This window comes from Boleophthalmus pectinirostris, unplaced genomic scaffold (genome assembly GCF_026225935.1).
Source record: "Boleophthalmus pectinirostris isolate CB_2022bp ecotype Guang Dong unplaced genomic scaffold, ASM2622593v1 HiC_scaffold_18, whole genome shotgun sequence".
Classification (NCBI taxonomy): Eukaryota; Metazoa; Chordata; class Actinopteri; order Gobiiformes; family Gobiidae; genus Boleophthalmus; species Boleophthalmus pectinirostris.
The window spans coordinates 1,689,969-1,711,923 of record NW_026571133.1 but is presented as its reverse complement, the minus strand read 5'-3'; the positions used below and the strand labels follow the sequence as shown (position 1 = coordinate 1,711,923).

At 40.9% G+C, this 21,955-nt stretch overlaps 2 protein-coding genes across 2 annotated transcripts in view; one reads left to right on the top strand and one right to left on the bottom strand.

Annotated features, from left to right (window-relative positions):
• The window catches only part of nav3 (neuron navigator 3), a 285,935-nt gene that overhangs the window by 139,357 nt on the left and 124,623 nt on the right, over nucleotides 1-21,955 (bottom strand). The window contains exons 10-11 of the mRNA XM_055153752.1: nucleotides 15,667-15,900; nucleotides 11,982-12,089 (exon numbers count right to left, since the gene is read on the bottom strand). Coding sequence (XP_055009727.1) covers nucleotides 11,982-12,089; nucleotides 15,667-15,900 — 342 coding nt within the window. The remainder of the gene's footprint in view (nucleotides 1-11,981; nucleotides 12,090-15,666; nucleotides 15,901-21,955) is intronic.
• Nucleotides 18,494-21,484, top strand: LOC110156011 (uncharacterized). The gene is made up of 4 exons (XM_055154068.1): nucleotides 18,494-18,861; nucleotides 19,045-19,112; nucleotides 19,649-19,717; nucleotides 19,804-21,484. The coding sequence occupies exon 4, from the start codon at nucleotides 19,811-19,813 to the stop codon at nucleotides 21,395-21,397; it is 1,587 nt and encodes a 528-aa protein (XP_055010043.1). The 5' UTR covers nucleotides 18,494-18,861; nucleotides 19,045-19,112; nucleotides 19,649-19,717; nucleotides 19,804-19,810; the 3' UTR covers nucleotides 21,398-21,484.

Below are 21,955 nucleotides of genomic sequence, written 5' to 3'. Positions count from 1 at the left end.
AGATGATTAATGGCATTCCATTCATTTCAGGCAGAGCAATGACATTTTCAGACAAACAAAGAGGTGACGGACACTTGGGCTGGATAAATATCTCAATACATCGGCCACGATACGATACATATCCCAGGTTTGACTACCCCAAATTTAAGACTTTATAAAGACCCTTTTAAAACCACTTAAATGAAAATTAAGACCAACATCACATCCATTATGCGGGTGAAAGACGCCAGACCCAATTCTAATAATGACCAAACAGCTACTATATCTAGAATCTAAGAGCCATGATCCATCCAACATCTTCGTCCACTCTACTGATTGTTTACTCATTGCCGCAGGTGCCAGAAACCAAAGTACGTATTGTTTGCGGATGCTCCAAATTAGATGTTCACGTTGTTGTTTTTTTTTCCTCCCTCCATTTAACGTTGCACTGCAGACCGGTTGAGTTTACAAAAAAACAGGCTAATGGAATTTAAGACCTTTGTGATAAAAAATAAGACAACATAATTTTAAGACTTTTAAGACCCCGCGACTACCCTGCTCTACACATACAATACACATCTCAATACAGTGATTCAATACAATATATTTCAAATCGATTCAATACGGTTCAATAAAAAATAGAGGCTGAATCTGATACTAAATGTGATACTAAAAGTTTTTGTTAAACCACTTCTTGTGCCAAGTTCATATGAAACACAAACATTTTAATCATCAAAACACTGTAAATATCAAATGTGTCACATAAATGAGTTTCTTTCCACAACAAAACTGTAGCGCTGTAACAAAATAATTTAGTAAAATAAACCAAAACCACGATATCAATACTGTATCACCGCAATATTTCGATATTTTTGCACACTCCTAACGGACACACAGTTAAACACAGAAAAAGTTAACACATTTATTATTAATTCTGAACTGGGAGTGTAACGATATCCAAGTCTCACGATACGATATCATCACGGTATGAACCTCACGGTACGATATTTATTGCGATATTTTGTAGAGGTTAACAAAATTGAATATGCAACTTTTTCCTCTTAAAATGCCTTGACAAAACTTAATCCAAAGAACTAAGACTTAAAAGTGTTAGAACTGTTATTTGTTCTTGTAGTCTGCACTGAAATGGAGCAAAGGATCATGGTCTATGTAGTTCCTATGTCTTTTTTTAACTATTGCTGCACCATAACTCTTCATTTCAGCAAAGAGACTTGTGATTCGATATATTGTGATGGCCCACGATGTTTTTGTTGAGAACTTTGACGATACGATATCACGATATTTCGGTTATTGTCACTAGGGACGGGCATTCGATGAAATTTTCTTAATCGATCTTCGGAAGAATTAACGATCGATTATCGATTAATCATTAACGTTTTTATATTAAAATGATCATCATTATTATTACTATCTGCACTACTAATCTGCATAAATAAATTCAACTTTACGACGTATAAACCGTAACGACTCTAGAGCCACATCAGCCCGTTTGACATTATAATGTGTAATTCAGTTTTGCTCAACTCTCACAGAAACAAAACTTAAAACCGCATCGCTAATTTGCATAAACTCAGCGAAGATAAAACTACAGCTCTTGTGTCGCTGATGTGGTTCAATTTCTGTCGGATTAAAAGACATGACTTAGTGTGACCAGATTTGTGTTTGTCAAAACCAGGACACCGTACGGGAGGAGGGAGGTGGGGACTCGTCATCGACATTGAGCGACTCTCACCTGGCAAAACTTTTTCCCACTGGACACCGAAACATATGTGCTGCTTTATACACTGTGCACATGGACTCACACTTGTCCCGAACGCAACGGAAAGCGTGGAATTTCTTGTACAAATCATCATTAAATACACATTTGTGCTTCGGTACGTTGCAGACTGACCGACTGTGTCTCGCTCCTTCTGAGTGCAGAGACACATGTACAGACCCTGTTTGGTCACGCTACACACAAGCAACCTACATTCGGTTTGTCGATTAAAATGAACGTGATCGATGAAATTCTTAATGAGCAATTATCGATTAATCGGCTAATCACGCCCATCCCTAATTGTCACATCCCTGTTCTGAACCGGTGCACAAAAATAATAAACAGTAAGCGAAATCTCCGAATGCAGCGCGTTATTTCCCACAGACTCAAACATTTCCGCGTGACACGAGTTCTGACTAAGCGGCTCTGGCCTTTATAATGTGATGATTCAGAGCGAACCTGTTTCTCTTTGATTAATCCCACAGCCCCATCTGCGGAGAACAGCTCACCACCAGAACCCCCAGAACCACCAGAACAACACCCCCCTGCCGAGGCACAGGTGTGAGCCCAGATGGAGCCGCCGTCTCCCCATACGCTTCTCCGGGACCCGGGCCTAAAGGACGGAAGGACGGAAGGATGGAAGTTCTGATGGAGGTGAGGAGGGAGAAGAGAGAGAGAGGAAAGAGAAAACAGGGGAGAGGTGGATGGAGAGAGAGAGAAAGAGGGGAGTGTGTGTGTGTGTGAGTGAGAAAGAGAGAAAGGAGAGAAAAGGAGAAGAGAGAGAGAGAGAGAGACAAAGGGAGAAGAAAGGAGGGGGGAGATTAAGAAAGAGACGGAGGGAGACTGATAGTGATGGAGGGAGGGGGAGAGAGATAGGGGAGAGGAAAGGTGGGAGAGTGAGAAAGAGAGAATGAAAGGAGGGGAGAGAGAGTGAGAGAGAAAAGAGGATAGAAAAGAAAGGGAGAGAGAAACAGAGAGAGAGAGAGAGAGACGGAGGGAGACTGATAGAGATGAGAGAGAGAGAGAGAAGAGAGTGGAGAGGAAAGAGAAGGGGAAAGAAAGAAAGGGAAAATGGGGAGAGTGTGTGAGAGAAAAAGGATAGGAAAGAAGACAAGGAGAGAGAGAGAGAGTGTGTGTGTGTGTGTGTGAGAGAGAGAGAGAGAAACGGATAGGAAAGAAAGGGGGAGAGGCACAAGGAGAGAAAGGGAGGAGAGAGAGAGAGAGAAAAGGAGACGAGAGAGAGACAGAGAGGAAGAAGGAAGGAGACAGAGGGACTCTGATAGAGATGGAGAGGGAGAGAGAGAGGAAAGAGGGGAGAGATGGATGGAGAGAGGGAAGGCAGAGTGGGGGGGTGGAGATCGAGAGAGGAAGAGGGAGAGATGAAGAGAGGGAGAGGAGGATAGGAAAGGAAGAGAGGGAGAGAGAGAGAGACGAAGGGAATCTGATAGAGATGAAGGTAGGGAGAGAGAGAGTGGAGAGGAAAGAGTAGGAGAGAAAAAGAAAGGAGAAAAAAAAGGGAAAAAGGGGATAGAGTGTGAGAGAGAAAGAGGATAGGAAAGAAGACCAGGAGAGAGAGAGAGAGGGAGCTAGAGAGAGAGAAAAGAGGAAGTAGAGGCAGGAGAGAGGCGGAGGTGTGAAGAGTAATGAGACACGAGGGAGGAGAGGTGTCCAAACGTGCGGTGTGTGGCTGCAGGGCGGAGCTTTGTTAAGGACAGTGCAAAAATAAAGGATCCAAAAGAGCTCGGGTGAGTGGAGATCTGACGCTTTCGAAGGACAAACACACAAACACGAGACGAACTAAAACAGATCAAGCCGTGTATCATTCGTTCATTCATTTTTCAATATAAAACCAAAAATAAGAAAACAAAAATGCAACTGTTGTCTTCATTATTTGTCTCCAAAACCAAAATGAAAAAAACAGATAATGATTCGTTTTTTTCTGTTTTCGATTTTGTGTTTAAATGAAGAATGGAAAAAACGGATAACGGCCGTTTACGTGACTTCCGTGACTGCGATGTCGGACTTTTGCGCTGCATACGGACTGAACCAGGACTGATCCAGGTCCGGGACCAGACTGGGACCAGAGCGGGACTGAGACCGAGACCAGACCGAGACCAGACAGAGACTGAGATCAGGACTGAGATCAGGACTGAGACAGGACTGAGACCAGACCGGCACCAGACCGGGACCAGAGCGGGACTGAGACCGAGACCAGGCCGGGACTGAGACCGAGACCAGGCCGGGACTGAGACCGAGACCAGGCCGGGACTGAGACCGAGACCAGGCCGGGACTGAGACCGAGACCAGGCCGGGACTGAGACCGAGACCAGGCCGTGACTGAGACCGAGACCAGGCCGAGACTGAGACCGAGACCAGGCCGGGACTGAGACCGAGACAAGACCGGGACTGAGACTGAGACCAGGCTGTGACTGAGACTGAGACCAGACCGGAGGCTCAGAGCCCACGGCAGGGCCAGAGCTCGAAGCTGAGACTCGGACCCCGCGGAAGCTCGGAGTCAAAGCTCGGAGTCCGCTCTGGTCCCGCTCTGGTCCCGGACCTGGATCAGTCCTGGTCCCGTCCGTATGCGGTGCAAAAGTTTGGCATCGCAGTCACGGAAGTCACGTAAACGGGAAACAACCGTTATCTGTTTTTTCATTCTTCATTTAAACACAAAATCGAAAACTGAAAAAACAAATCTTTATCCGTTTTTTCATTTTGGTTTTGGAGACAAATAATGAAGAAAATCGTTGTTTTTTTCATTTTCTTATTTTTGGTTTTATATTGAAAAACGAATGAACGATTGATACACGGATTCAGATCTGAAACAAGAAAACGCAAATGTTGAGACTGTCACATAAAGGGGTGCGCAAAAATACTGAAAATCGTTTAATTTGATGATACAGTCTCGATATCGTGGGCTGCTGTATCGATATATCGCCAAGAGTATAAGTACTTTTAGGTATGTTTTACAGAGCTACAGTTGTGTTGATATTTTTACTGTTTTGAGTAAAATGGAGTGTTTTTCCTGCTCTCCTTGTGAGTCTCTAACACAATTAGCCGTAAGCATAACGACTTTTTGAAACATTTTTGCAGAGTCAGGATCTAGAGTCCATGGCTCTGATTTATTTCCCCACAAAGATGGTTCCAAAAACTGCAAAACAGAAGTTTTGAGATCAGACCAGGACTAAGATTAGGGCCAGACCGGGACTGAGACCGGGACTAGACCAGGATTGAGATGAGGACCAGATCTGGACTGAGACTAGGACCAGACCTGGACTGAGACCGGGACCGGGACTGAAACTGAGACCAGACCAGGACTGAGAATAGTACCAGACTGGGACTGAAACTAGGACCAGACCTGGACTGGGACCGGGACTGAGACTGAGACTGAGACCAGACCAGGACTGAGACTAGTACCAGACCGGGACTGAGACCAGGGCTGAGACTGAGACCATACCAGGACTGAGACGGGGCCAGACCGGGACCGGGAACCAGGTCTAAACCAGAACTGAACCAGGACTAAACCAGGTTCCGGTTTCAGTCCCGGTTTCACACAAGAAACAATATTTTTCCAGATACTTTCAACATTATTACAACATATAAAGGTGTTTACTTATAATTCTATTTGTAACATAATAATTCCTTTGCAAAATTACAGGAGTTTTACAACCAGAAAGTAAAATTTGAAACCTAAAAAAAACAAATACAAGGGGAACATGTTTTGCCCAATTTTAAATATAATGATCTTAAGTGTGTTTTAGTTAAATGAGCAGCTTTTATGTTAAAAATTGCAAATATCTGCGTTCTAAAATAATGATTCCATGTTACTTTCCTCTCTCCTGCTCTCTGTTGTTCAGTGTGGAGGTCAGTGAGTTCAGCTCTTCTCTGTCTCTGTCTTTCTGTCTCTGTCTGACAGCAGCAGGTTTAGGCCCAGGGCTGGATCTGAACCGGTCTCACACGGGTCCATTTAAAGATAAGACCTGAACAGAGGCACCTCCGGGTGACGGGCAGAACAGTGTCATGACAGACTACACTGACTCTGACTTATACGAGTCTCAAAAAACTAGAATATCAAGAACAAAGTCAATAGTTTTGACACTCGTTGATGCAGTAATTTATGCCAAAGGAGGTGAAATTGCTGCTGTTTTATTTCCAATAGGAGGGTTTCAGTCACGTGATCACGACGATGCGCGAATTTCAGGTGGAGGGCAGGAAGTGAAGATAAACACGACAAACAAACACGGCTCTGGAGAACACAGATGTGGAGAAGAGTTCTTATTGTAAGGATTTAGAGCCAGGAGCGAGGCAAAAGTACGAGCAGTTAGTCGACAAATATATTGGACGTGACCCTGATCTTATTGAAAATGAGAGAATTTCCAACCGAAGTTGAAAACCACAATCGAGGCAGAGGATATCACGAACTATTTAGCTCTTCAGACATCGTTCTACACCAGACAACAGACGAAGGCGTACAAAAGTTTGGAGGCATAGAACTTTTTTTGTCAGTGGATGGGTCCTCAACCTCGGTGCAAAACGGCTAAATGATGATTATCGTTTGGTCTTCGCCAGGGTGAGTGTTTCTCTTATTTTATGTGGATAGATGTTATGGGAAAAACTGTAGTGTATCGGCAGTAACATCTATCCGAACTATTTAATGTCAACAAACGTCGTTAGCCGTTAGTCGTTAATGATTCGTTTATGTTTAGGTAAACCACAAAAAACTAATTATCTTTGTAACAAACCTTTGAGGAAGTGTTCACTGCAGACACGAGCATTAGCAAATTCTGCTCCTCCCGACCGCAAACAGGTTTGTAATCCACTTTTTACGGCGTTGTTCTGTCGGCTTTTCCCATTTCTGACCTTTGTGGACGACTATATTCGGTACTCAAAAAAATTGATTCTGAATAAAACGCTCTTAAATAAACGTTATGTCGGTGTCTAAGGTTAGCCTTTTATTTTAACTCCAGCTCTTAAAAGATTAATAATTTCCACATCTCAGACAAAACGCAAATAATCCAGTTTGTTTACGTGACATCCATCAGGACAAAAAACGTATATGGTTATATGGTGTTGGGAAGGTCACTTTTAAAATGTATTCCCCTACAGATTACAGATTACATACACCAAAATGTAGTTTGTAACGTAATCCATTAAATTAATTAAAGTGAGTAATGTAATCTGAATACTTTTGATTACTTGATATTGTCGTGCTTTTTTAAAACTACATGAATGTACCCGCCACATCCTGAAAATTCTTGTTTGTTCTCTTCAAATTGTCTGTTGAGTCCAAGTCTCCATGAACAGACTTTTGTTTGCTGTAGAAGATAATAAAAATGAAAAATAAAGAGAAAGAAAATAAAAAGTCCAGTCTTTCCTTAACCAAATTAAAAATATTATTGATAGAGAAATGATTTTTATATGAGAAATGAGAAACTTATATGTCCACCCTACTATTAGGTCTCATACTGTTTAGTCCTGGTTTAGTCCTGGTTTTAATCCTGGTTTTAGTCCTGGTTTATTCCTGGATTAGATATGGTTTTAGTTCTGGTTCAGTCCTGTTTTAGTCGTGGTTTAGCCCAAAATGTGAAAACAGGAAAATACCGCCATGTAATCCATTTATTTCAACAAAGTAACTGTAATCCAATTACCACTCACTGAAACAGTAACTGTAACTGAATACAGTTACTCCCCAACACTGATGGTTATTATTAGTCCATAAACACTCGTGTGCCGCTCGGATCTGATCATTATTTATAATAGACATCAAGTTTCATCAGAGTTTAGACTTTTTTTCAGCACAGATGCCAGAGTCACATGACCGGAAGTGTGATTCTGAAGTGCTGTATGTTTACAAGTTTTCTCCCCGACAAAACTCACAATGTCGACGAAACGTTCTGCACCGACAAAGGTTCCTGCAGTCAAACCCAAAATCAGAGGAAGACACAAACCATCCCAAAAAAGTCGGACTTCTGAACATGCTCGAAGGAATAAATTAATCTTCGGTTCGTTACATAAAGAAGGACAGAAAATAACAAAAGGACGACAGCAACAATAAGTTTTAAGAAGGATGTAAAAAGTATTGTAACTGTCTTGTGTGAGAAAAGTGTATAAAGTGTGTGTTACGGCCCCAGGCCTTTTGTTTTAATTTGTTTTGAGTGTTCTAAATTATTTTGCTGAGCTCTCCTGATTCCTGCTGTGGGAGCCCTGGTCTGTGATTGGTGGGGCAGGTCGACGCCCACCTCACCTGCAGCCTCCGCCCCCTATTTAAGAAGACTACCTGCACCTGTTCGGGGCTGCTGGCCTTGGTGACCAGTCTGCCATATTGTGTTCGTGTGTATAGTTTAGGCTACGTTCAGACTGCAGGGCTTAACGCTCAATTTTTGTGAAATCCGATGTTTTTGCGAGGTCGTTCACATTTCCAATTAAATGCGACTTGTATGCAATCAGCTGTGTGAACGTAAAACGGCCCGAAAGTGTCCCGCATGTGCACTGGAGACATGACGACGTCAACCGCAGCGAGCGTGCTCTGTGTTTACGGAAGTTGTCCAAACATGGACGCAGCATTGAGCACCTGGAGATTTTTAAAGTTCCTCTCGTACCGGAGCCAGAACATGAACAACTTACTTGTTTTAAGGAGGAGATTGAGAAGGAGAAGGATGAGGTTTTTGGCTGTGGCGTTTTGTGGGACAGCGGCAGCGACGTCTGTTAAAAGGAACGTGTGGATGTGGAGACGGAGCCAAGAGTGGTGAGTGGTGATGTGCTTCACTTCAGTGAAACGGAGTTCATTTACAATTTTCGTATGATGAGAAGAACGTTTGTGTACATTTGTGGTTTGCTGATAACGTGTAGGTGGATGAATGCGCTTTGGCCGTTCAGACTGAAGTCACATGTCAAAAGATCAGATATGTATCGGTTTCAGGAGCACATATCCAAGTGTCCTGGGTCACATTTGAAAAAAATCGGATCTGTGTCGTTCAGACTGTCATTAAAAGATCAAATACAGGAACATAGGGGCCAAGAAATCGGATTCACTTCAGGCTGCAGTCTGAACGCAGCCTTAGTTTAGTTCTGTTTTGTGCCTTTTTAATTTGGTCACTCAATTCTGTTTGTGGGCTTATGTGGTTTAATTTGGGGAACTTGTGTTTTAGTTTAGTGTGTGTCCCTTTGTTAACCTCTCGTTTTATGTAAGCCTGCGTGGCCCCTTTTGTGGCACAAAACTCAGTTTATTCTGTTGTTCTGTTTCTTAGTTTAGGTTATTTTCTGTATATTTTAGTCTTTTGTTAATTTACCTTTACATTCCTGTTAATTAAGCATTATTTAATTTATTCAATTTTTCCATCTTGGCTATTTTTGTTACTTCCCTCACCCCCATACGAGCTGGGTCGTAACAGTGTGTGGTGAGGAGTTTTACAGCCTTAAAACAGATATAATTGTAAAAAATAAAGCTGACTACTTCACAGATTTCGCCTATTCCGGGTTATATTTTAGAACGTAACCCCCGCGATAAATGAGGGACAACTGTATTCTTATTTTCTGAGACACTCAATTTTGGATTTTCATTTTCTGTAAGCCACAATCAACAAAACATGAAGAAGTAAAAGCCTTAAAGCCATTTCTCGAAGTAACCGAAATGGAGACACATCATAAACCATAGTCTGTGTTAATAGTTGTGACGGTCGGAATCCATCTTGTTGGTTCCACTTCTCTTCACACGTCGTCTTGTTGTTTATGGCCGACAGTCGAAATCGTTGCAGTGTAAATATGTTGGAGTGAGTCTCTGTCATCTCTCCCTCACTCTGACAGATCTTCATCGATTACACGTCTGCACTACTCAGACCATTTAACAGCGGCTCCGTGCTCTGGTGTGCTGCCCTTTAGCACAAAACGGGACATGGAGTGTCTTTTTCACTATAAGTAACACTATTTACAAATGTCCACGACAAAAAACTAGTAGCTTTTAGTTTAATTTCAGGGTTATCTCTGTCTTGTTGTGTGATTGTGATTTGTCTTTTGTCTTTATCTGAAGAACTGTTCATATGTGACGTTAACAGTCTGTTGTTCTCTCTTCTATTGTTTTTACTAGAACTTCTCTTTTAAGATGAAATGTCTGTTCCTGTTCTCTGATTTTATAAAATAAATTTCCCCCAAAAAGTGCGACTTATATATGTTTTTTTTTTTCTTCATTACGCATTTTTTGGCTGGTGCGACTTATACTTCGGAATCTGAAAAATACATTAATCTTTTCCACGATATTATAATTGTTTGCAATGGAATAATATATTAACATACTGCTTCTAAATTGCTGTTTTATTCCCATAGTTCCCAGCAGCACAGTATTAACAATGTTCATAGATGTAAGAATAATACACACATAAATAAAATGTAAATAAAGTCAATACATTGGACTCCACATAGATACAAGTTACGTTTAGTGCACAGTATAAAGGTATTTTGTAGTAGTCCATCTCTGCTCATGCATTTGTGTGTGTGTGTGTGTCTGTGTGTGTGTGTGTGTGTGTGTGTTGTTTTGACACACAGCCTGGTTCCTTGGGCAGCTCCATCAGTGCAGTGAAGCAGAGGAGAAGATTCAGACACAGTTTCTGCTCTGGTTCAAATGGGACTAACCTCTCTGACATTTCTACCCTCACTCCACGGTTTAGTATCTTTCACACACACACAGACACACACACACACAGACACAAACACACACATATACACACACACACAGACACACACACACACACAGACACAAACACACACATATACACACAGCACAGACTGGACTCACACACGACCTGCTGCTCAGGAAATACAGCTTTCACCAGATACCAAAATATGCAAAAATGCTAAGAATTGCAATGAACAGAGAGCGATATCCAGTGTTGGGAAGGTGACTTTTAAAATGTAATCCCCTACAGATTACAGATTACACACACCAAAATGTAGTTTGTAACATAATCCATTAAATTACTTAAAGTGAGTAACGTAATCTGAATACTTTGGGTTACTTGATATTGTCCTGGTTTTAGTCCTGGTTCTAGTCCTGGTTTAGTCCTGTTTTTTGTCTTGGTTTAGTCCTGGTTCAGTCCTGGTTTAGTCCTGGTTTAGTTCTGGTTTTAGTCGTGGTTTTGTCCTGGTTTTAGACCTGGTTTTAGTCCTGGTTTTAGTCCTGGTTTAGTCCTGTTTTTTTTTGGGGGGGGGGTTGTCTTGGTTTAGTCCTGGTTTAGTTCTGGTTTTAGTCCTGGTTTTAGTCCTGGTTTAGTCCTGATTTCTTGTGAGGTGATACTTGTCTTGGTTTAGTCCTGGTTTAGTTCTGGTTTAGTCCTGGTTTAGTTCTGGTTTAGTCCTGGTTTAGTTCTGGTTTTAGTCCTGATTTTAATCCTGGTTTAGTCCTGATTTAGTCCTGGTTTTAGTACTGGTTTAGTCCTGGTTTAACCCAAAATATGAAAACAGGAAAATACCGTGGTGTAATCCATTTATTTCAACAAAGTAACTGTAATCCGATTACCACTCACTGAAACAGTAACTGTAACTGAATACAGTTACTCATAATTTATACTCTGATTACGTAACTCCGGTACATGTAATCTGTTACTCCCCAACACTGCTCATTCACTCCTCACTAGAGCAGTAATGCCGAAAGTTGGTGCCAGAGAAAATCTTCTAGCACCTTGAACCTTTTCCATCATTTACGGGACAAGAGCATCAGCAGCACATCCTCATATTCCATCGAATTTGGCATATTTGTTTTTGCAGTAGTTTTTGGGGAGTTATTTTTCCTGTACAGATAGAGATATATATCGTATATCGAGATATAGCAAAATATATCGAGATCTATTTTTTGCTCCATATCGCCCAGCCCTACTCCGGTGCAACTTATATATTAAAATGTTCAGACTGACAGCCACGAGAGGCTCTAGTCTTGTGTGTGAGTATCTGCTGCTCCTGTTCCTCCTGTACCACTGTCACTTGGCTCTACTGCGCATGTCTCCTGTACAAAAAGCCGCTGTCTCGCTGCAAATAGTGAAATATTCAGCCGAAAACGGTAATCGAGCAGCAGAAAGAAAGAAAGAAACTTGTGAGGGACTGACGGAAAGCGGGGATGGAGAACGCAGCTTCACGGCAACAGGGAGGATGCACCATGAAACTTTGTAAATAAAATGTGAGTTAAGTTCGTCTCCACCGAAGAGCCCACTGCAGACAGAGTAAATGAAAGCGGTCTTACCTGTCGATGTCTCCGGGTACGTCTTTGCTGAGTCTCTGAGAAGAAGCAGAGTCCGAGGAGCGACCAGAGTTTCGACCGTAAAGATTGAGCCCGCTGTCTGCCATGTATCTGTGAGCGGGAAAAGTTATGGTTTTAGAATGTAATGTGTAAGTACAAGGGCTGGGCAACTGATCAAAAGGAAAAAAAACAAAACATATTTCTTTATCTTTAAGGGTTTCGAAATATTTACAGCCGTAAGCCTAATGAATGCTTCAACTGTGCAATGAGATTCAGCCAATTTATTATTTGCAGCCCACAGGCAGAGTACTAACGTTGTTGTTCATCAAGACTTGGTGAGTCCAGTAGCTGCAATTTTGTAGAAAGAAGCTCCAAGTCTCTAAAAAGTCTCAAGTATCACCTCACAAGAAATCAGAGAGCTGTCAGAGGGAGAAATCTGACATTTCCACAATGACAACAGTCACTAGTCCAGACTAGGGATGGGCATTTGATTAAATTTTCTTATCTGCACTACTAATCTGCATAAATAAATTCAACTTTAGACATATAAACCGTAACCGCTCTAGAGCCACATCAGCCCGTTTGAGATTATAATGTGTTTAAGGCAGTTTTGCACAACTCTCACAGAAACAAAACTTAAAACCGCATGGCTAATTTGCATAAACTAAACTTATGCTGATACGGTTCAACTTTTGTCGGACTAAAGGACACGACTCAGTGGAATACAGGTTAGTGTGACCATATTTGCGTTTGGGGGGGCGTCATCGACATTGAGCTACTCTCACCTGGCAAAGCTTTTTAATGTTTTTCGGTGTCCTGGTGCTTTGAGGTCCCCGACACCCCCACTGGACACCGAAACATATGTGCTGCTTTATACAGTGTGCACATGTCCTCCCACTTGTCTCGACCGGGACGGAAAGCGGGGAATTTCTTGTGCAAGTCATCGTTAAATGTGCATTTGTGCTTCGGCATGTTGCAGGCTGACTGACTGTTTGTGTCTACTCACTCCTTCTGAGTTACAGAGAGCTACGAGAGACGCTCACTTTAATGGCCCAATGAATGATCATGAAAACCTGTACTTTTGCATCACTTACCGTATTTTCTGAGTCATTAGATGCGCTCTTAAGCCTCTAACCGTATAAAAAAATTATCGCACGCCCCACAATCCAGAGCGCCCCATACACGAATCCACTCGGGCGTCCCAGCACGACTTCAGTAAACTACAAAGCCGCACCACCCGCAGAACACGCAAACACACACGGAGCAGACAGCGACAGCCACACTCATCACTCCACGCGGACGAGGAACGGAATGAAGGAACGAACCAAAAAAGCGAGTCCTATGTGCCAATTTGAGTCACAGCTGAACAACTGAGTCATCGCGACCGATCCAGCACCCTCCCTACGCGCCAAAACTGAACAAAGCCCAGAGTCACCGTGAACGCCACAAGCAAAGTCCGACTGACCCATCCAACTGTTGTGTTTCGTTTAAAGTCCAGTGCAGTTTATTTCTGAAAAAAGTTCGTAAATAGACCATTTAATGACGTCTTATAACCCAGAGCGACTAATCGTCCGTAAAACACGGTAATAAAAAAAAAAAGCGGATGGCCACGACAGGACGTGAAAAACAGACATGTCCGGGGAAAAGAGACTTTTGGTCACCCTACTCTACGCACAGCAACCTACAGTCGGTTTGTCAATTAAAAATGAACATAATCGATGAAATTCTTAATGATCAATTATCGATGAATCAACTAATCATGCCCATCCCTAGTCCAGACTGCTCCAGACTCCAGGCCAAGTACAGAAAGGGCATGGGACATGTGCGACTCAACATGGCAAAAGGAGAATTTTACCACAGACCACACACATAACAAAGACTGATCACCTGACACCACAGTACCTCTCTTTACTAGGTCTGGTTAGGAGGGTGGAACCTGCATTTACACAACGGCACGTCTCGGGTGTACTGTAATACTGATAACTTAAAGACATTGTGCATTTTAGAGACATGTTTTAGAGGCAGTAGAGCCACACATATATAGATTTTTTCTTTCCCAGAGGTACCTTTTGTTCAAGGTTGTTTTCCTGTTGAGTGAGTGAGGGGCCATGGCTTACGCACGTCTGTGATATGAAACTGAAAGCATGTCTTTTGTTCTTTGTTATCTGTGACTGTAGCTCAAGGTCTGTGTGAAAGTGAATGTACTGTGTGTGTGTGTGTGTGTGTGTGTGTGGTTGAAGCAGAGGAAAGATAGTGTAGCCTTGGTGCATGTGAGCAGCCATGTGGATATTCTATAGTTTTAATCTTTAACTTTTCTGGTGGAGGGTCCGTCATCTGCTTGTCTTCATGGAGGTGTTACTAAGTAGGGTATAAAGTGGACATTGGGACACAGTCAGTATTTCCCTGTGAATTTAAAGGTGATAAAGATGCATCTGTGAATAATCCTGAACATAATTTATCTAAATCAAAATAATTTACAAGGCCCACAGTAGTTTGTATATCAAATCTCCATATAGTGATACTGACAGACTTAAAGCAGTGTTTATTCCACTGTATAACTGTACTTTCTAAAATCTGTCTATTGTCAAGAGGAATTTTCAAAAGAAGAAATAACTGCAAATACACACACACACAAAAAAAAAAACACTTTTGGTTCAGTAATCTCTCATTTAACATCAGGTTGTCACTTGAGTGTTCACTTAGCAATACAGCTTTCCCAGCTTCAGTGAATCAAATTAAATGTTTTAAATGGTTAAGTGTGAGTTATGTCCTAGTTGTAATAACTCCTTTTTTGTATCTCCAAGTCAAATGTATGTACGTATTTAAGGAAAACCCACTGAGATTAATTTTCAGGGAAGTCTTCTTGGCCCCAGATGACCCTGTAAATGAATCAGTCTAACTGTGGAATAAATAAAATGCTTTCAGTTTCAAGTTGACCAAGTTTAAGTATTTACTTCCTCCCACTCCTTTTTCGGACATAAGGAAAATTCTGTGTGACATTTATTTTCCCTGTTATTATAGAATAGAAATAGTTACTTTTTGTGTTATATCTATGTATTTACGTTTTTTTTTAAATTATTATTTAGTTATTTTTTAAATTTATGTTCTATGTATTACTGTCTGAATAAATAAAAATAAATAAATAAAACCCTCGATATCAGTAAAAAGAATAAACAGATATAAAACAGGGTCATACATTTATTGTACAACTGAAGTCTTACACGAAGGGCAATTCAATATTTTATACCCCAACTGTACCAAAATCTTATCAGTGTCACCTGTACTTAACTTTATAATCAACTATCAACCAAACATGGAGATGTTCCACAGTGGAGATTAAACCTACAGTATCTATCTCAACGGAGACAAACTATATGCTGCATTACAGGTCTGATCTGTGGAGATGCAACCCTATTCACAGAGAGTTATTGCACTTTGAGCAATAGAAACACCCTTAATAAATAAATACTAGATAGATGTGTTTAAAGTCATACCATGGAACATTCCAGGCAAAGCAATAACATTTCCATGGAGACAAGTTGGCAGCGAACCCTCCACTAGAAATATTGCGCAGTGCACCTTTAACCTTATTTTTTCAAGCAGTTATTTATGACATAGACATGGCAAAAATATAGCCATCAAAATGACAAGACAAGTAAATGAGGACTGATCAATGAGCTGTTCTCACCTGGATGAGTCGGCGTGGCCGCTGTAGCGCCCCCCGGTGGCTGCAGTGGTGGCGGAGCTGCCTCGGGGCACAGCGTACCCACTGGGCATAGAGGGCGCGTCCCCGGCCTGCAGTCTGGGGGTTTGGGACTGTCCCAGACGCCACGACATGGGGGAGGCCCTGGAGGAGAGGGGCAGCTGGGAGCGCCCGTTCACCTCTGTGGTTACCGTGGAGTCAAAGGTCGTCTCCAGGGTGCTGTTGGAGAGAGAGGAAACGTATTATTTTAAAGAAGACATTTTGTCTTGTGTCTGCAATATAGCTATAGTCTACAACACCTGTGGACCTGTGGATAAATCACAATATTCATCTAGAAAGTTTTCATTGTTTTGCAAAACAGCACGGTCAGGAATTCTATAAAGGTTCTTCAGAAATAACTCATGGACTGGTGGCCATACCAGCTTGTAAATCTGATCCCGTCAGATCTCAGAAGCTAAGCAGGCTGGCCCTGGGCAGTACTTGGATGGGAGACCATTAGGAATTCCAGGTGCCACAGTGGGATGCCAGTGGCAAAAAACTGTCATTGTGTCCTTAGGCAAGACACTTCCCCCACATTGCCTAGTATGAAAGAGCTGTGAGCATGAGTGATGGTGGTGGTCGGAGGGGCTGATGGCGCAGATTGGCCTCGCTTCCGTCAGCCTGCCCCAGGGCAGCTGTGGCTACAGTAGTAATTTACCACCACTGAGTGTGGAGTGACTGAATAATGAACTGTACAGCTCTTTGGGTATCTTGAAAGGTGCTATATAAAAGCAATCAATCAATCATGACACATTAATATATTACTAACATCTTACCTAAGTTTATTGCACTGGGTATAAACTGTATCACTCTGGAATAAGATGTGGTTTTATAGTCAACCTTTGAACTGTTGATTATATAAACAAGATAATATTACTTCCATTCTGACACGCAAGTATCAAAATAACAAAGTGTGCCAAATTGAAAATCATCACACATCTACAAGTGGTTTTGTATCTCAAAAATACGTAGAAAAACAGGCATCCTGACTGTGAGCGGGGTCGCCTCTCCACAGATCTGACTTGTAACTTGGTCTGGTTTGGTCTCCATGAAGATAAAAAGGTTTGATACCATACTGTGAAACATTCCAGACAAAGCAATAACATCTCCACGGAGAAAAGCGTTTGATGGACACTCCACCAGAAAAGTTACACAATGCACCTCCTCTCCTCTCCTAAAAAACACACCTTTTCTCATTGTCATTTGATGTGAAATATCTATTAAAAAGTGAGGCTGATGTGCGTCCTCTTATGATACGCACTCCTCCATGAGTTTATGGATATAAAAACAGTGCAGCGCAGTGAAGCGATGACAGCCGGAGACGGGATGCAGCTAAACTTCTGTCTGTCCTTATTGAAGGTGAGAGTGGGTTTGCCGTGTGTTTGGAGCAGAGTTTATTCACTGTTTTCCTTGTATGAGTAACATCAGCGCACCTGACAGGGCTCGTATAGAAAAGTTGTGCGCGTGAGTGCGTACATGAGCAACCGTGCCGTGCTTTGGGCCACCTCCTCCAATCAGACCAACATCCCATCCGTGCTGCATGGTTCGATTGCGTTCACACTAGACAAACGTACCGCGCTTTAGGGGCAATCCGAGCTTGGGCACGGTTCTAAAGTCCTAGTGTGAGTGCAGCCTTAGAGAAAGTGACATCTTGGTTTTATATGATATTGTATTTTAACTGTGTTGTTTGTTTATTTGTAATTAAAATTAAAATAATTAAAACCAAATTTTATAATCTCAAACTGAGAACTTAATTACTCATTGTAGCTCTTACACAATATTTATGGTCATATTATGGGTCTTTGGTATGATAAATCTGTTAACCTGTTACCCACCGCCTCATTTTGGTGTGTGCACAATGGTAAGACATACCCAAATGCCATAGCTTATTAAAAGAAAACCTTAGAACCCACATGCTTGTGTGAGGCACCATTTTAAAGCTTAGACCTTCTAGTTTCTGTAGATATGTACACTGTGATACCTACAGTACAGTCAATTAAAATTGAAAAAAAAAAATATTTTTTTGCTTCGAAAAAAAAAAATAAATAAATAAAGGCCTTAGCTTGGGCATACTTCATGCTAGGCATTTGTGACTCACTACACTCATTGTTCAAGTTGTTGGCAACAACTGTGTAGAATTTTAGATCTCTAGGACAAAGGGTTTTGATGCTGTGAGCCTTTGTGTAAAACAAAATGACAATTCGGCACAAGATTGCCAAATTTGTGCCAAAATAATAATAATAATATAAAAATAATAATAATTGTTATTATTATAATACTAATTCTTTCTGAGCTTTAGGCATGTTTTCAAGAAAAAAAACTAAAAGTAGCCAAAATTGTCCTCCAAGTGGAAGATCTGCCTTCTATAGCACCGCTCGCACTGCTCCCTGTCTCCCTCTCTCCTTACGCGTATAAACACAGGGTCCGTTTCCAATACAATCTGGATGTCCCACCCACCGTTTGAAAGCTCTGGTGATAGGCTAAAACAATATGTCAATCACTTTCTGGAAGATCCAATGACTGAAGAGATTTCCCGTAAACAAACTGATGACGCGTGCGTAAAGCCAGGAAGTACGTGAGTGCGTTAGCTTCTTCAGCGGCTTGTCCCACCTAAACCCCGCCACCGACAACAGCGGGGAGGGTCTCATTTTGAAGCTAAGAGTGTGAGGAAAACAAGCGTACCCAAGAGCGGGAGAGAAAGGGAAGTGAGAGCGGGAGAAGAGGCGGAGAAAGAGACATAATATTTTCATTCACGGATTCATCCACTCATACGGACGACGATTTTCTGGATTATTTCCCCACATGGAATTATTTTTTGGAAAAACAACTTGATATTCTTTTTCTGTGGATTATTACGGATTTATTGAGTACAACTTTTCATGGATTGAACGCGTTTTGGACCGACAGAACCGGCTCAAAGGTAAGAAACGCGTATCTTATTCTTTGTTTATGATGTGAATTTTTAAATTCACATAAATTCGGGCTCGTTGTACGGCATAAAATGAATGATATGGTTGTTTTATTGACAAATTAAGCTTTCAAACGATGTATGGCATGCCAGTAGTGAAAACAATAATGAAGGTGAATATACAGAGTGAACATTTTTTATTGGAAAATCGCCCGCCGGCGGGCGGGTGGATGGTAAGTGTAAATTTACTGAATGAAATACTAGAATCCTGGATGGTCAGGTCAGAATGTTGAAAGTATAAATGTAAATGATTTACTTGTTATTCCTCAACTCAAATAAAAAGTTCAAATCAGCCACAACACAAAAAGATTAGATAACTTGTGACTTGGTAGTTTTACTTTCTTTTTTGATTTCAGGAGGAGGCTATATAAAGAGCTGTGCTTCAACTCTCACTCAGACAGACGCTGACTGATCTGACGAAAAGGTAAGGATCATTTTAATACAAGTAAACTTCTCTTTATAATGGAATCAAGAGAATCTATGTTTCCTTCTTTTATAATATAGTAATACTTACTGGTTTTAATTAAATTATTTCTTATCATGGATCAAGTAAAACTCTGCTCACTGTATATATTCTATGCAGTAACTATACAGTAAATAGTTTTTATGTACTTCAGCCTCTCAATCTCCAGTCAGAACCAAACAAACATGAGGACAGCAGACAAAATGAGCTCACTAGCTTTACATATGCTAATATAAATGTAATGTAAGAGCAAGAGGAAAAAAGAATTATGTGAGAATGAAATCCCCCTAAAGAGGAACAGGGGGGCACAGTCTGCGGCACGAGCTGTTTGATTCTTAACATTTGAGGTTTTTAAGAATTGCAAAGCATAACAAATATTTTGTGCAAATTCTTGCTCAAGTCACACCTCCCCAATATCAGGAGAGGCAGATTATCCCCTCTTTGACTGTAATAATATTAACAATACTGATTTCTTCTCTTTCTTTTTTCACCCACAGGAAGAACCTCTCATATCAAGAACCTAACATATCCTGTCCTTCCAAAATCCTGGACACAGCAAACAGAAGGTGGGTGACTAGGTTTATATATTTATACATAAAAACATGTTTTTTGTTGATGGAGTTGATAAAACGTAAATATTTTTTGAATATAGGGACAATATGGTGAACAGATTCTCAAAATATATGAAAGAAAGCATCAAATTATCTGATGGTCCTCCTGCTTATTACAAGCTGAAACTAGAGAGAATAGACCTGGACAGGCAGTCAGATGAAGAATCAAAACTGAGGAAATTCACTCTTGGAAAACGTGATCCTAAATTCCCAAACAAATCCGTCCTCCTGGTGGGAGCGACAGGGACAGGAAAATCCTCTCTGATCAACACCCTGGTCAACTATGTGATGGGCGTCAAGTTTGAAGACAAAGTTTGGTTTGAAATCATCACCGGTGACAAAGGCAAATCTCAGTCTGAGACTCAGACCTCAGAAGTGTCTGTTTATGAAATCTTTGGATTTGAGAGGGAAGCTGTCCCTTATTCTCTGACCATCATCGACACTCCGGGGTATGGAGACACCAGAGGAGTAGAATATGATGAAATTACCACAATGAAACTCTTGGAACTCTTCAGTGCTCCTGATGAAGTGGATGGAGTAAAAACATTAGATGCAGTGGGTTTGGTGGTGAAGGCCTCAGAGAACAGACTTGATGACAGAATGGGATACGTCTTCAACTCAATCACTTCAATCTTTGGTAAAGACATGAAGGAAAATATTGTGGCAATGATAACACACTCAGATGGAATGGAACCAAAAAATGCCCTAAAAGCACTGAAAGACGCTAATATAAAATATGCTACAGATGAAAACGATGAGCCAGTCTATTTCCTGTTTAACAACCGACAAAATGAGAAGATTGGAAAAGGGAAACATGCAGAAAAGACAGCAAAATATGTTTTTGAACTAACTGAAGAGGGCATCTCAGAATTTACACAATTTCTGGGAGAAAAACAACCTCAGTCACTGGAGAAAACAGCAGAGGTATTGAATGAAAGGAAAAGATTGGTGGCCTGCATCGAAAACTTTAAAGAATGTGTCGAAGATATGGAAAAGAAAGAAGAAGCAATAAAAAAGAACAGTGAAGAATTGAAGACCTACAAAGATAAAGAACAGAGAGGATGGTGGTTCCTGTGGTTTAGAAATACTATCACTTGTAACAACTGCCAACACAATTGTCATAATTACTGTTATTGGGGTCTGCAGTCCTGTGCCATCATGGTAGAAGGCAAATGTACTGTCTCCTCTGGAAAATGTCCTGTGGAGAGTCATGTACATGAGAAGTGGAGATATGTGACCAAGACCAGAGAAGTGAAAGACAACATTAAGTTTGGTGAAAAAGAAGCCCTGTTGAAGAGTCTGCAGGAGGAAATGCAAAAACTTAAACAATCCAAAAATCAGTGTTTGGATGATGTGTTTGAGGTCATAGAGAAGCTGGAGAAAATTGCTCTAAACGTGCACTCAGTGTCCACCTATATCCCCCTGCGTTTTCTGATTGAGAAGATGAAGGAGCAGGGAGATGAAGAGAAAGTTCAAAAACTGGAGAGAATGAAATTTAAAATCGAGGATGTAAGCAAGGGTGGAGCTGAGTACTTATGGTCTAAATATGAAAAAAAATGGCAGGACCCTAGTAAAGAAAAAAATGAATGTTTACATGAATTGGATTCAAACCATTTTAGCTGTGCTATTCTGTAATAAATAAATAAAAACAAAAAATATTCACTACATTTGATGATGATTTGAAAACCTTGTAACATGATGGTCCCAAAGACTCACTTTAAAATACAGGGGGACTCTTCCTCTTAAAAAGCATCTCTTTAAGCAACAGTAGTTTAGACAAACTTTTGGTTAGCTGTTTGTAATCTCTTTTATGTCTCATCCATGTTGTTTAATGCATTTTGTAAAGCACTTTAGCATACAATAACATTTCCAGTTTAAAAACTGCCAAATGATTGTAAATAACTATGTTTTAAACTGCAATAATTAGTTTTCAACAAGAACATTAACAAACATAAAGGGTCGGCAAACTTGACCTTTTTGACTTTTTTAGCCATATTGTAATGATGTTTCCTCAAAAAACACATCTGGAGTTGTGTTTTGTTTTTGTAGTCTATATTTGGTCTGCCTCTTTGTGGATGTTTTATGTAATAAAAGGATTATGTTAAAGTGAGGAAAATGGTTAAGGTTAGAGTTAGGAAAATATTTTGGGATAGTAAACATGTTATCAGAAGAAACTTTTGTCACCAATTAGCC